The following is a 12354-nucleotide window of genomic DNA, read 5'->3' as shown; positions in this document are numbered from 1 at the left end:
CTCTACTGATCTCTAGCATTATCGTCTTGGCCAAGATTTGCTGTCTTAGTATCAGAACCTGTACAAGTGTTGCACTAGCACAGTATCGTACGGTACAGTACCTCAGTATGCCACCCATATTAGTAGTGGTACCGAACTAGCATAGTTCGGTATGCTCTGTACCTCTCGGTACGATTAACTATAGTTTCGACCATCTATCTTATGATATCCAATCCTTTATTTTGTCTCTCTTTCAATTCCCCACTTGGCAAACCACCAAAAAGACATAGGAATGTTGAATCAAAATCAAATCAGTTTTGGTACCACTTAGATGGATATACAATCATTAGATCACTCATCTAATATCTTAATCTTTCACTAAACAAAATCAGGCAAAAAGAACATTTTGGCTCATGATGCCCATTAAGCGGAAGCCAATTTGGGCTGAAATCCGCAGAACTTCACCTAGCCCGAGCAATAGATCGCAGCGTAATCTGACGCCGGGCCACGTCAAGCTTGGATCAACCCTTAGCGTTATTTATTATAGGCCCGTCTCTGGTAAAGCCCATTAAGTGAGCCACTGGACCATCATGTTTAACTCCAGGTCCTCGTCAAGTTACGTAATTATTAAAAAAAAAAACAAAAGAAAAGGGAAAAAAAGAGAGAGAAAAGAAATCTGGTCGCTGTTGAGCGGCGACTCATGTCTCGTGCCTTGCGGCCTCTGCCATGGTTGTCGAAGACTACGAGCTTCGGATTCCATCCCTTCCTTGTTTCCTCGCGAGTCTCTCCGGTGGAGGTCGGTGATTGATCGGATTCCATTTATCCCTCCGTCCCCCTCTTCCGAGCCAAAGAATTTGGTCGATTGGAAGGCCAAGGCGGAGGACTTCTTGAAGCGAATGGACGGCCACAGCTCCGACGCCTTTGGGTCCTCCACGGCCCCTCTCACATGGCACGACTTCTTGGAGCGCATGCGCCACCCCTCTGCCGCCGATTTCGTCAAATCCATCAAGAGGTCACCCCCTCCTTAAATCCTCTACTTTCTTCGTTCCCTTCTCGTAACCCCTCTTTCGTCACTTGCGATTCATTCGAAAACTGGTTAGTCCGATGCCGGCTTCATCGAGCTCGTTATTCTTTACTTTTATTTTGAGTGGCATTATTTTGAATCTTGATTGAACCTTTTATTCGTTGCGATGATTTGTTTTGGTGCGCCATGGGCATCTTATGGGAGCCGTTTTGCCCGTCCCAAGAACTGTAATGATAGTTGTCATTAAGCTCATGATAGGGATTGAATATCTTGCTAGAGATAGGAATGTGATAGTATGATACTCTTTGAGATTCATTAGGCACTTTCTTTTTGTGTAAGCATCAATCTATGTTTCATGAATTTAGTTTATGGGAAACTGATAACAAAGATCAATTCCCATCATCGACCATTATTTTTGGTGAAAAAGGAAGAAAAGAAAGTAGGCATTCCATTGTTTGTGGGAAACATGATATCTCAAGGGACAAATTGATGAGAGTGACTCCAACTTAATTCTCATCCAAGATGCTTTATGTCCTTCAGATCCTTGTTTCCTTGGAAGAAAATTTTGGAAAAATCAAGGATGACACCAAAGATAATCCTGTCCTTCATCCGCAACTGACTAAGAAATCATCAAGTTTTGCCTCATTGTCTTATTATCATGCTATAAAAGCATTCCTTCTTTCTTTTGAAGTTTACAACAAGGAAGAAATGTTTGCTACTATGATCTCCATGTCAAAGCCAGGTTTTCCTAGATTTTTGATGTCATATGCTGTTGTAGTATCTGAGAAAATAATCAAGCAACAAAATCTTAGGTTGGGTATGTCATTTAGTGAGAGAGATCCATGACTTGTCAAGCTGTCATCTCTTAGGCAGTGCCGGAGATCGAGTTTGCTGGATTGACTTTTTTCCAGTAGGAAAGTCTATTGCTAACTTGACATGTTTCTCTGGTGAAAGACCCACAATGGCATTCTTCTTTGGGACCATTCCATGTCTTAACATGCAGAGTTCAAAACTTCTCAGATCTAAAGGGTGATCAACCAGGCTCATAGCCTAATTAGTATGTAAAGAAGAGGCGAATGTCAGATAAGCTTCGAGAAAGATGGTAGACTCTATTTTGTGGCAACATATTTCAGCCTGCAACCACTATTGGGACACCTAGTCCCTGTTTCCAAACTAATGTTTCTGCCTATTTGATTATCTACAAAATAGAAGCATTGCATTCGATCCCATATATTAACCCTGCCATACTGTCAAATTCTTGAAGTTCTTGATTTTTCTAATTTTCGAAAGCAGATGTAGAATGACAATTTAATCCCAGATACTGTAGTTGGGAAGGTTAACTTTTTGAAGCTCGACAAATACCTTAGACAAAGAAGTCCCTTTACCATCATTTGCTGCATAGACAAAAGAGACAATAACAAGTCTTTCCCGAAGCGAAATCAACTTCTTCTAGAGAAGGTCTACAGAGTCACAACATGAACAGCGTAGGCAACCTTGATAGGATATACCAACAACTAAGGTTTAGATATTTTATGAACTATGGAGTATGAACCATTTAGAATGCAATATGTCTTGATATTGCCAACAAGCCTTGAGCTCATTTGAGAAAAAAGCAATAAAAAATATTCAAGTCATTTCATAGTCAGAGAATAATAAAAAAGGCAGTGTTATACACAATCAGAGCAGGTAAATGATACAGCTTTCTGTCAAACAAGTCTGTATTAAATTAGTCATGATGATATACTGAATTATAATTATAACCGTTTATGATGCAGAGGGGAACATATTCATAATTGTTTATGGTGTCATTCTTAGAAATTTCATTATTGATAATCATTATAGCTTTACATAACATTCTCCTTGTTTCTTTATGCAGGCTTGCTCTTCTGTTCCTCCTTGTTTATTTATTAGTATTTTCACATATTATAACTAAGTTGTCATCAAACTATAGTTCTGGTTCATGTGGTGGTTCTACTTTACAAGATCACCTTTGCATGTCATAAACTGGATCAGCCTAGGGTGAGTAATGTGACCAAGCAAACTTATGTAGATACATTTTCATACCTTCTCTCTCCTATTTCAAAATTATCGGACAGTGTTTAGGTGGTTTCTTTTGATCTATTTTAAATTAATTATTTTGATTAAAACCTTGTCTGGCCCTGGTTAATGACATTCATATCACATTAGACATCAGACTTACCACTAGTTTGCAGAATACAAAAAGTGCTAATTCAAAATTTATCTTCTTGTTTATTTGGACCATTGCAAACCACATGCCACTGATTCAGTTTCTGAAGACTGAAGCTTTTTTTTTTTTGATGTTTTGTGATGATAGAGTTTACTTTCATATTTCACTTCTATTAACTAAAATTGAAATAACATGCATAATGTAGATAAATTTGAGTTTATTTTACTTGGCAGTTTCATTGTGTCCTTTTCGAATAAAGCTCCTGATCCAGAAAAAGATAGTTTTGCTGTGCAAGAATTTCTTGCCAATATGGAAGGGGCTTTTAGGGCCCATACACTTTGGGCTGGTAGTTCAGAAGAAGAGCTGGAAAGTGCTGGTGAGGTAAGCTTTCTCATATTTATCTTTGTTCATAAAATGGAAATTAGCAGTATTTTCTCGCTGACTTTTTAGGAATATATTACCTGTTGCTGAGAATGGAAAGCAAAGAGATGAAATATGCCAAAGCCTGCACAATCAGGGCGTAACGTTACTTTAACATGAAATTTAAGGTCAAATGAGGGACATCTCTGTGAGAAAATTTAGCTTCTGTTAAATATTCCCTGAGGTCTCATAAATATTTCATGCCATCTTTACAAAGTATAATTATTCATATCCCGTGCTTTCTAGATTCCATCATGATAGTATAGGAGCAGGAATTTATCATTTATTAGCTTCTTCAAACAAATTTTGAACCAAATATAAAAAAAACCTTAGTAGATGTTTAGAAGTACCACTTTATATATATATATATATATATATATATATATATATATATATATATATATATATATATATATATATATATATATATATCTATCTGTTTGTGTGTGTGTGTCAAAAATTTGTACCCTATCTTCAATTCTTCCATGAAACTTCAATTAGTGCGAGCGCTTGATATTTTTCTTGCTCAACATATTAGAAGACAATCATCAAACAATGCCTAGATATGTTGCTTAGGATTGTCTCAAGTGGGATTCCTCTGTAAAGTGAATGGATCGTTAATTTTAGTTGGAATGTCTTCATGTCCAATGCTATAGAAGAGCATGCCAAAATGGTTCTGATGTTATGAAACACATCACTAGAATAAACTGACACTGATCCCCTTTGTGCTCAATTCTGAGGCTAGGTAGGTTGACTCAGACTGCATTGAGTATGTGTATTGTTATTCTCTGTTTTTGTTTAGTCTTTCTTCTTTTCCAGATGCCTGCTACCAGTCCTAGGTCATGAAAGGGTGCTATAGTGTACAGATCTTGAGAATATGAAATCCTGTTTGTGAGTCTATGTGGCAAATGGACTTAAGGAAATGATTTATTTGTGCCAGAGGAAGTGCATGACGGATCTTTTAACCAAACCTAATATAATTGGGTCCAGATCTGTAGAAAATGGAAGGACTTTGATACCGAGACTCTGGCTGATCAAGGTGGACTGTTTAGAGATGCATAAGATTGGTAATTCAACTGAATTACATGATGATTATTTGTCTCAATATCTCATTATTGGTGAGTATTATTGACCAGTTTATGCAAGTTCGTAGAAAATTTCACATGGATGCACTAATAAGAAATCTTAGATGCCCAAAAAGTGCTGCTGATCAATATATATAAATAAAATGGTCAGTTAGGTGTCTATGTGTTTTCTAATGTCTACTAAAAAAGCCATTAACAGTCTAAGATCAACCTCTGGTCATTGTGCCTCTAACATCAACAACTGATTACTGTATCTCTAAGGTGAACCACTTATTTTGTACCTTTGTTGGAGATAACATATTAACTTTAAAGAGCAGGAAACGAAGTGCAGGTGCAAGATTTGGTGCAATGTCTTATGGTTGTTCATTCTTTTAAAATTGGAGCTTCTAGGTAAGGTCATTTAAAAGAGTACCATGGCCATTCCTTGAACATAAGAAACATATTACATGGATTGTCACGTTATATCAGACTTAGTTGAGAGTAGAGAAGTGGTTATATTTGTACTTCAGGTCAAAGAATCAATTGAATGGCATGTTTACAAATGCATTGGGAGAAAAACAGTTATTTTGAGTGCTGTTCCATGCTCGGGTGGCTTGGCATCTGCCTCTTGCATGAGGGGGACTATTGGAGATTGCTATTTTGTTAGTCAAATTAATATGTCTCATGCTTATGCATTGTTCCCAATTATTTTCTACATAACTGGGGCCTGAACTTGTGTTTTGGATCCATGAGACAGCATGAATTCATATATGTGGCTAATATCCATGCTCTAAAAAAGTATGCATTTTGTATGTTTCAATAATTAGTGTCTGATTCCTAATTTTCTAATTAAAGAATAGTGGGTGTTCAGCCAGATCGAGCAATCCTTTATTTTCTGTTGAGTCCTCTCTCTCTCTCTCTCTCTCTCTCTCATACTCCTTTCCTTTATTTCTCTTCTTTATTTCCCCTTTTTGCTTTTAGGCATTGTTAACCATTCACCGTTGTGTTCTTATTTATTTCTCACTTAATAATCAGAGCTGCTGCTCAAATCAGCTGATCCGCTGTTTGTTTGATTGGTTAGCTCTATGCTTCTTGTTTAGTAGAATTAATATCAAATATAAAGACTTTAAGTCACTGCTGGAGGTTCTTCAGGTACTCTATGAAAAAAGAAATATATGCATCTTTGCTCATCCAGGGTTTATGGCTGTGCTTTGCTACCTCTTATTCACTTAGCTCACTAATTAGATATATTCACCACTGGAACCACTTTAAATGCGAGCCAATTGCTTTTTTCTTCTCTGATCAACTCTATATTTCTGTTAATTATTTAAATAACTAGAACTTATGAAGCGTGAACTAGACAAATTCAGTTGTCCTTTCTGCTCCAAATTCAGACCACATCCATCTCATATTTTTCTTTGTTTTTCAAACAATTCAAAATATATAAAAATTGAAAACTGAAAATTGTTAAATTGTTTTCAAAATCTGTAGGCTCTATTTTAATGATCCTGTAGTGGTTGCAGACCCATATAAAACCTGCGCCTTTCCATTCTCTGCAAAGTTTCCGGCTTAACATTTCGATGGCAGTATAAACATTGTAATTGTTGCATATGACAATGTAAATGTGACACTATCTTCTCTAGTTTTTTGTGGATCAAAAGTTTACATTGTAGCTCATATGCTTTCTCTTGGATCTTTGGAAGATTTTCCTTCTCAAACAGTTGGAGTAAGCATGTGTCCTATATCTTTGCATATCAAGCTTCATCTCTGTTCCAAATGCAGATAAGAATTGGCTTAAAAAGTTCATGGTTCTGGCTTCTTTCATCGCATCACAAACTCGTTTTCATGTTTGTTTGTCTTTGATTTATTTATATTTTTTTTCCTGAAATATTGGGATGTCTGTGGATGTTCACTTGCAGGGACTGGAGAAATATGTCATGACAAAACTGTTTAATCGGGTTTTTGCATCGCTGCCAGAAGATGTGAAGCATGATGATGAACTTTTTGAGAAGATGGCTTTACTACAACAATTTGTACGCCCTGAAAATCTGGATATAAAACCAAACTTCCAAAATGAAACATCATGGCTGGTGAGTGAAAGAGCTAGTACTGCACAATTCTTTTTGTAACAGACATGTTAGCTTTTACCATTGTAATGCAGAATATTTATGCCTATTTATTAAGTCTCATTTTCTCTTCTTTTCTTTTCTTGATAATTTCCATGGGTTCTATTCATTATTCTTCTTGTATCTATCTCATATTCATAAATTATAGGGCACAATAGTTATGGACCCTTATAAGCTAACACGGATAGACAATTATATGTTAATGCGAAGTGAAAAAATACCCAATGGTTGAAACATCCATAGACGTCGTTTTTTCATGCCATGACAGAAAATCTTAATCATTTTTGTTACTCATGCTAAGACACTTTAACTACCTTTTATGGGGATAAGTTGTGAATAAAGGATCGAACATAGTCAATGTTACCTAGAGTCAAGAAATTCATGATTATATCTGGGTCTCACTTGGTTATACAAATTGGCTAATCCCTTGTGGTAACAATCGCAACCTACAATAATCTTTCTTCTTCTTCTTCTTCTTTGTGCTGGCGGGGGTAAGGGAGTGTGGTAGGCATGATTGTTCCTGTCACAATTGAGAGGTGCAAGTGTTTAGATATTCATAATATTTGAAATATTTAACATTCTTATGCTTTTCTCCTTTACTTATTGATCGGTGCATTTTTCTTAGTGTTCTCTATCGTTCATGGATTGATTTAATCTTGAAATTCCAATATCTTTCTGGGCAAATTATGAATATTATTTCTTATTGGTATGGGGCATAAATACTGCCATCATAGAATAAGACACTGCTTTGAGAGTAGCATGGATTTGTATCATGTCTTATATTATATTATTATATTGATTATGTAATTATTATGTTCATGTTCTTTTGTATATTCTCCCTCTTCCCTAAGAGTTATATAGATCCTTGTCAGCTAATGTTATTATCATTACTGGATTTACAATTTTGTTGTTATCATTCTTTGTTATCGTCATTGTTCGCTATCTTGACTGTTGTTTCTTGTTAAATAGTGCATATGACAAGGTCCTAACACTTAAATAGGTATTCTATGATATGAAAATTTCTATCAGAGTCCATGGGAAATCTATAAGCACTAATATTTTTGTTTATTTATGTCATAGCTTGCACAAAAGGAACTGCAGAAGATCAATATGTATAAGGCTCCTAGAGACAAACTTGTTTGTATCCTGAATTGTTGTAAAGTCATTAACAACTTATTGCTAAATGCTTCTATTTCATCAAATGACAACCCTCCTGGAGCAGATGAATTCCTTCCAGTTCTCATTTTTGTTACAATAAAGGTATGTTTGGAGTCCATGCAAATACTTTTAAGTTAAAGGAATGCTATCTGCCTAATAATTTGCTGCTTTTGTTCTGAAATAATGCATCAGTTGTTCCAGTCTGCCATGTTCATAGAACTGCTGCTGTGATTTGACAACATTCTAGAATAAGATCACATAATCTGGAACACAATTATTAGTATTTTTGCTTTCCTCTGTGGTGACTGATTTTATGTAGTTACCATAATTGGGTGATATGGCTAAAACTAAGGTTTCAATAATGCTGTAACCCTGTTGTTCACTAGTATAACATTGTAACAGCCATTATTTGCCTGGATCTGCCTGAACAGAGATTCTTTTTGATTGAAATGGTGGCTGTTATAATGGCCATTCTAACAGAGTATTTGCCCTTGTCACCGTTCACTGAATAGAGAATTATTTTTGCACCTGGTACAAAAGTTTGAATTTTTTTTTAACAAAAAGGTTCATACAAGTGAACAGTCAAATGGTAATAACAGCTTCTATGATAGGATAACGGCCAGAGAATGGCCGTTATTTGTGTTCCTGTTATTAATGTATGTAACATAAGAGGCCTCCTCTGAAACCATTATAGTGGCCTTTATCATGTTATGATGGCTGCTGTTTCAAACCTTGTTTTACAATCAATTATTTTTGTAAAATTTGTTTAAAACCATGAAGTTTTGTTCTTATGTTATAAAAGTTTGTGATTACAGTGAATTGCTAGTAAAGTAGCTAAATGATTTAGTTTTGAGCCAAAACTGTGAAAAATTGATAACATAATATTACAAGAAAGGAAAAAAGTATAAACATGATACCAACACTGGAAAGGAAAATGAAAGTGAAAACTACAAGAAAAGTGGTTTCAATGTCTATAAAATCTTATCTTGAACCACTTTCTTTTCGCATAGATGTATCTAATGTAGTCACTGCAATTTAAAAAAAAAATCATGAGGTTTACACTTTAAAGCTTCGCTACTACTCAGTAATTCTCATCGTCTTTAGAAAGAGAAAAAAAACGAGCACCTAAGCACATGCAATACACGTTTGATAGAAAATAGTGTGACATTTTAAATTTTCGTATTATAATTTATAAAAATAGTACTGAAAATAATTAGATTTTTTATTATTTTTCAGAATTTTTTGTATTTTTTCAAATTTACCTACTTTCACAATAAATGTAATTTTTCCTTATCCATCTGCAGCTCATATTTCTAATATTATTTTCTAATTTGTTTACTCATTGTTTTTTATTATCATAATTTCTCTATTTGGTTGCAATACAAATTTAAATTATTTAAATTTTTATTTATTCATTAACATAAAATTTTGAAAATAACAAAGAGAATTGTTTTTTGTATGATATCTTCAAACACAAAATATTTTATTACATTTTTTTTATTTGTTTATAGTTGGTATTTTCAATTTTTCCTTTTTTATCTCAAGTTCTATTTTCAGTGTGACCTTTTTCTTACATGTTTGTAACTAGTTCTTTTAATTTTCCTTTATTTGTCAGAAACCAAGATTCTTTATTTTTATTTGTTTATTGCTACGATTGTAATTAGGTAATTTTTTAATTATCTAAAAAATAATCTTTGGCATATATATATATATATATATATATATAACAGTTACAGATTTGATTTCCTAAAAATTCTGTTGAGCTGGTAAGGCCTTTTGAATCAGCAGATCGGGCTTGCAAAAACATAAAAAATCCTTATGAGTTCAGATTGGGTTTGAGCCTGCATTTTGAGTTTACAAATATGCCAGGGAATTGTATTCCCATTCTTTTCATGAGTATCATATTGCTAGATTCTAAATTTTCTAAGGCAACTGAAACAAATTTGCACATGTACTACTCCAACATTGTTAAATGCAATTGTTATGATTTGCAATTTTATTAACTGGGCCCTGCAGAAAGGAATTATAAGAACTACTGTACTATGCAGGCAAACCCTCCGCAATTGTATTCAAACCTGCTATACATACAGCGGTACAGGCGTCAATCACGATTAGTCGCTGAGGCAGCATATTTCTTCACAAATATTCTCTCTGCAGAATCTTTCATCTGGAACATTGATGCTCAGTCACTTTCAATGGATGAAGTAGAGTTTCAGAAGGAAATGGAATCTGCTAGAGCACATTTATTAGGCCTATCCACCAACTCAGAGAGTCAAAGAAATCAAACCACTTTAGATGCTATGGAGAATAAGATAGGGACATTGAGGGCTAATAGAAATTCAGACAGTTATTTGTCTGTGAGAAAGCATGAAGTTCCAAACCAATCATTTGAGGTAAGTATAGACCGAGATACGAAGGATAAATCAATTGCACACAGGTCATCCATGTCAGATTTGGAGGAGAAGGGAGCAACTGATCTTCTGAAGGATGAAAACTTAAGTAGACATTTCCAAGAGTACCCATTTTTATTTGCTCGTGCTGGAGATTTGACAGTTGATGATGTAGAAAACCTTCTGAATTGCTATAAACAACTTGTTCTTAGGTATGTAGCTCTTTCCAAAGGAATGGGCGTCAGTAGTGAATCTCTTCCTGCAACCAGTGAGCAGACACCAGCAAAACCTGAGACCACTCAGGAGCCTGAAGATGTAGCAGAAACAGAGATGAATGATGAAAAGGTTGATGTCCTTAGTGGAAAAAATGACGATTCAAGTGAGAATTTGACTTCAAGAACGGACGACACTGAGACCAAGAAAGATCTGGATGACTCGGTTGCCCATTCAGGTGTAGAAAAGGATGATGAATTCCGTTAGCCTTATTTTTGCAAGATGTGTGAAGCGAACAGTGTATTCTGCTCTATTTATACTAGATGTCACAGAAACTATTGTATATGCTCAAGGCAAGTGTCACCAGAGAGCACAGTTGTACCCTTAGGAGCAGTAAGGTGGTGTTTGATTTAGAAGATTGAAGTTCAGAGGGAGAAACAATGGAACGTGGCTGCATTTTACAGAGAAAAGTAACTGCATTGCATCTGTCTTCAAGAAACATAAGCAAACCAAATCCTGCTTGACCTATTAATTCTACTATACATCTTGGTGAGGTGTCTCTGGCCGTCTGCATTTCCTCCTGATCTCAGATCACCTTTCCCATGCCACACAACGTGCCAACTCTGATTTCATGGATCACTGATCCATTATGTACTTTGTCAGGTGTTTCTTGGTCTTTTCAGAAGCTGGTCACTTTATCATGCTTTTGAGAGCATTTGACATTTTTGAAATTGATTCGTTGGAGCAGCATTCCACTTATTGCTGTAGTGCTCCTTTGTTTGGATGATGAGAGCATTTGACATTTTGAATTGATTCGTTGGAGCAGCATTCCACTTATTGCTGTAGTGCTCCTTGGCTTGGATGATGCTTTCTGCATTCTCCTCTTTGTAGTTACATCTTTCTCTGATTTATACCCAGGGCTTTGCTTACCAAGCTTAACATGAATAATAAAAAATCTTTAATCAAATACCCCCATGCTGTCTTACACATGCATCCATGCACTAAAGGAGGTTGTTTATCATATCCATGCACTAAATTCATCAATTTTCAGAACTACTCAATGGTATCTAGGCTCTAGTATATGCAGTATACTTTCTCAATCCTATCCTCTCCAACACAGCAATTTTAATCATTGGCATTTGTTTAAGTTCGACTTGGCATTCCAGTTGACTGGATCATTTCTGTATTAAGTTTCAAGGACTAAACCAATAAGCGATTTGTGACAAGCAATCTCACACTGCTTGCATAAGCATTACAAGATTTGCTGGTTCCATTTATTTGCTGTTGAGATCGCCGCAAACTTATACGTAGGAAGCGAATTATGCTCTTAGAGTAGTATATATTGCACACCTCGATCTAAACAAGCTCTTTTAAATCTTCTGATTTTATTTCAGTAGATTATTTTTTATAATACTTTTATAAAATAAAAATATAAAAATTTTAGGCAAAAAAATAAAAATAAAAATAAATAGAACTCTACTTATCTGCGATTCAAAGTGTCCCCATGTTATAGGATTCATAGGGTGACAACTGCGGTCGGTATACGGATATATGGAAATGAGAGAAAATTTCTTTAGAAGTCCCTCCATAAAGCTTCAATTATTTAAGAGTCCTAAATTACAGAGTTCATATGTTGTCCATGGAATATTGGGTCACTATATTGATCCTCCAAGCTTTTTGAATTTGAAATCTTTCTAGAACTTTTAATTAGTTAATATTTTGTGCAATGATCCTAGATTGTTTCTATAGTTACTCTGCGAACAGTTAAATGAGTCATTTTATGTGCTTTCTG

At 35.2% G+C, this 12354-nt stretch overlaps 1 protein-coding gene across 3 annotated transcripts; it reads left to right on the top strand.

Annotated features, from left to right (window-relative positions):
- Positions 1–586: 586 nt before the first annotated feature.
- LOC103701906 (vacuolar protein sorting-associated protein 9A) lies at positions 587–11529 on the top strand. Of its 3 annotated transcripts, XM_088708991.1 has the most exons (6): positions 859–991; positions 2880–3022; positions 3425–3572; positions 6595–6765; positions 7882–8061; positions 10008–11529. In XM_088708991.1, the coding sequence occupies exons 2-6, from the start codon at positions 2964–2966 to the stop codon at positions 10827–10829; spliced, it is 1380 nt and encodes a 459-aa protein (XP_088565117.1). In that variant the 5' UTR covers positions 859–991; positions 2880–2963; the 3' UTR covers positions 10830–11529. The 3 variants fall into 3 exon arrangements, with proteins under 3 accessions (XP_026658314.3, XP_038986019.2, XP_088565117.1); XM_026802513.3 differs by lacking the exon at positions 2880–3022 and having other exon boundaries at positions 587–991; XM_039130091.2 differs by lacking the exons at positions 2880–3022; positions 3425–3572 and having other exon boundaries at positions 651–991.
- The last annotated feature ends 825 nt before the right edge of the window (positions 11530–12354 follow it).

Source organism: Phoenix dactylifera, chromosome 12, assembly GCF_051530095.1.
Source record: "Phoenix dactylifera cultivar Ajwa chromosome 12, Ajwa_hap1_PhDact_Kaust_v1.1, whole genome shotgun sequence".
In the NCBI taxonomy this organism is placed as follows: domain Eukaryota; kingdom Viridiplantae; phylum Streptophyta; class Magnoliopsida; order Arecales; family Arecaceae; genus Phoenix; species Phoenix dactylifera.
This window is presented reverse-complemented; position numbering and strand designations above follow the sequence as displayed.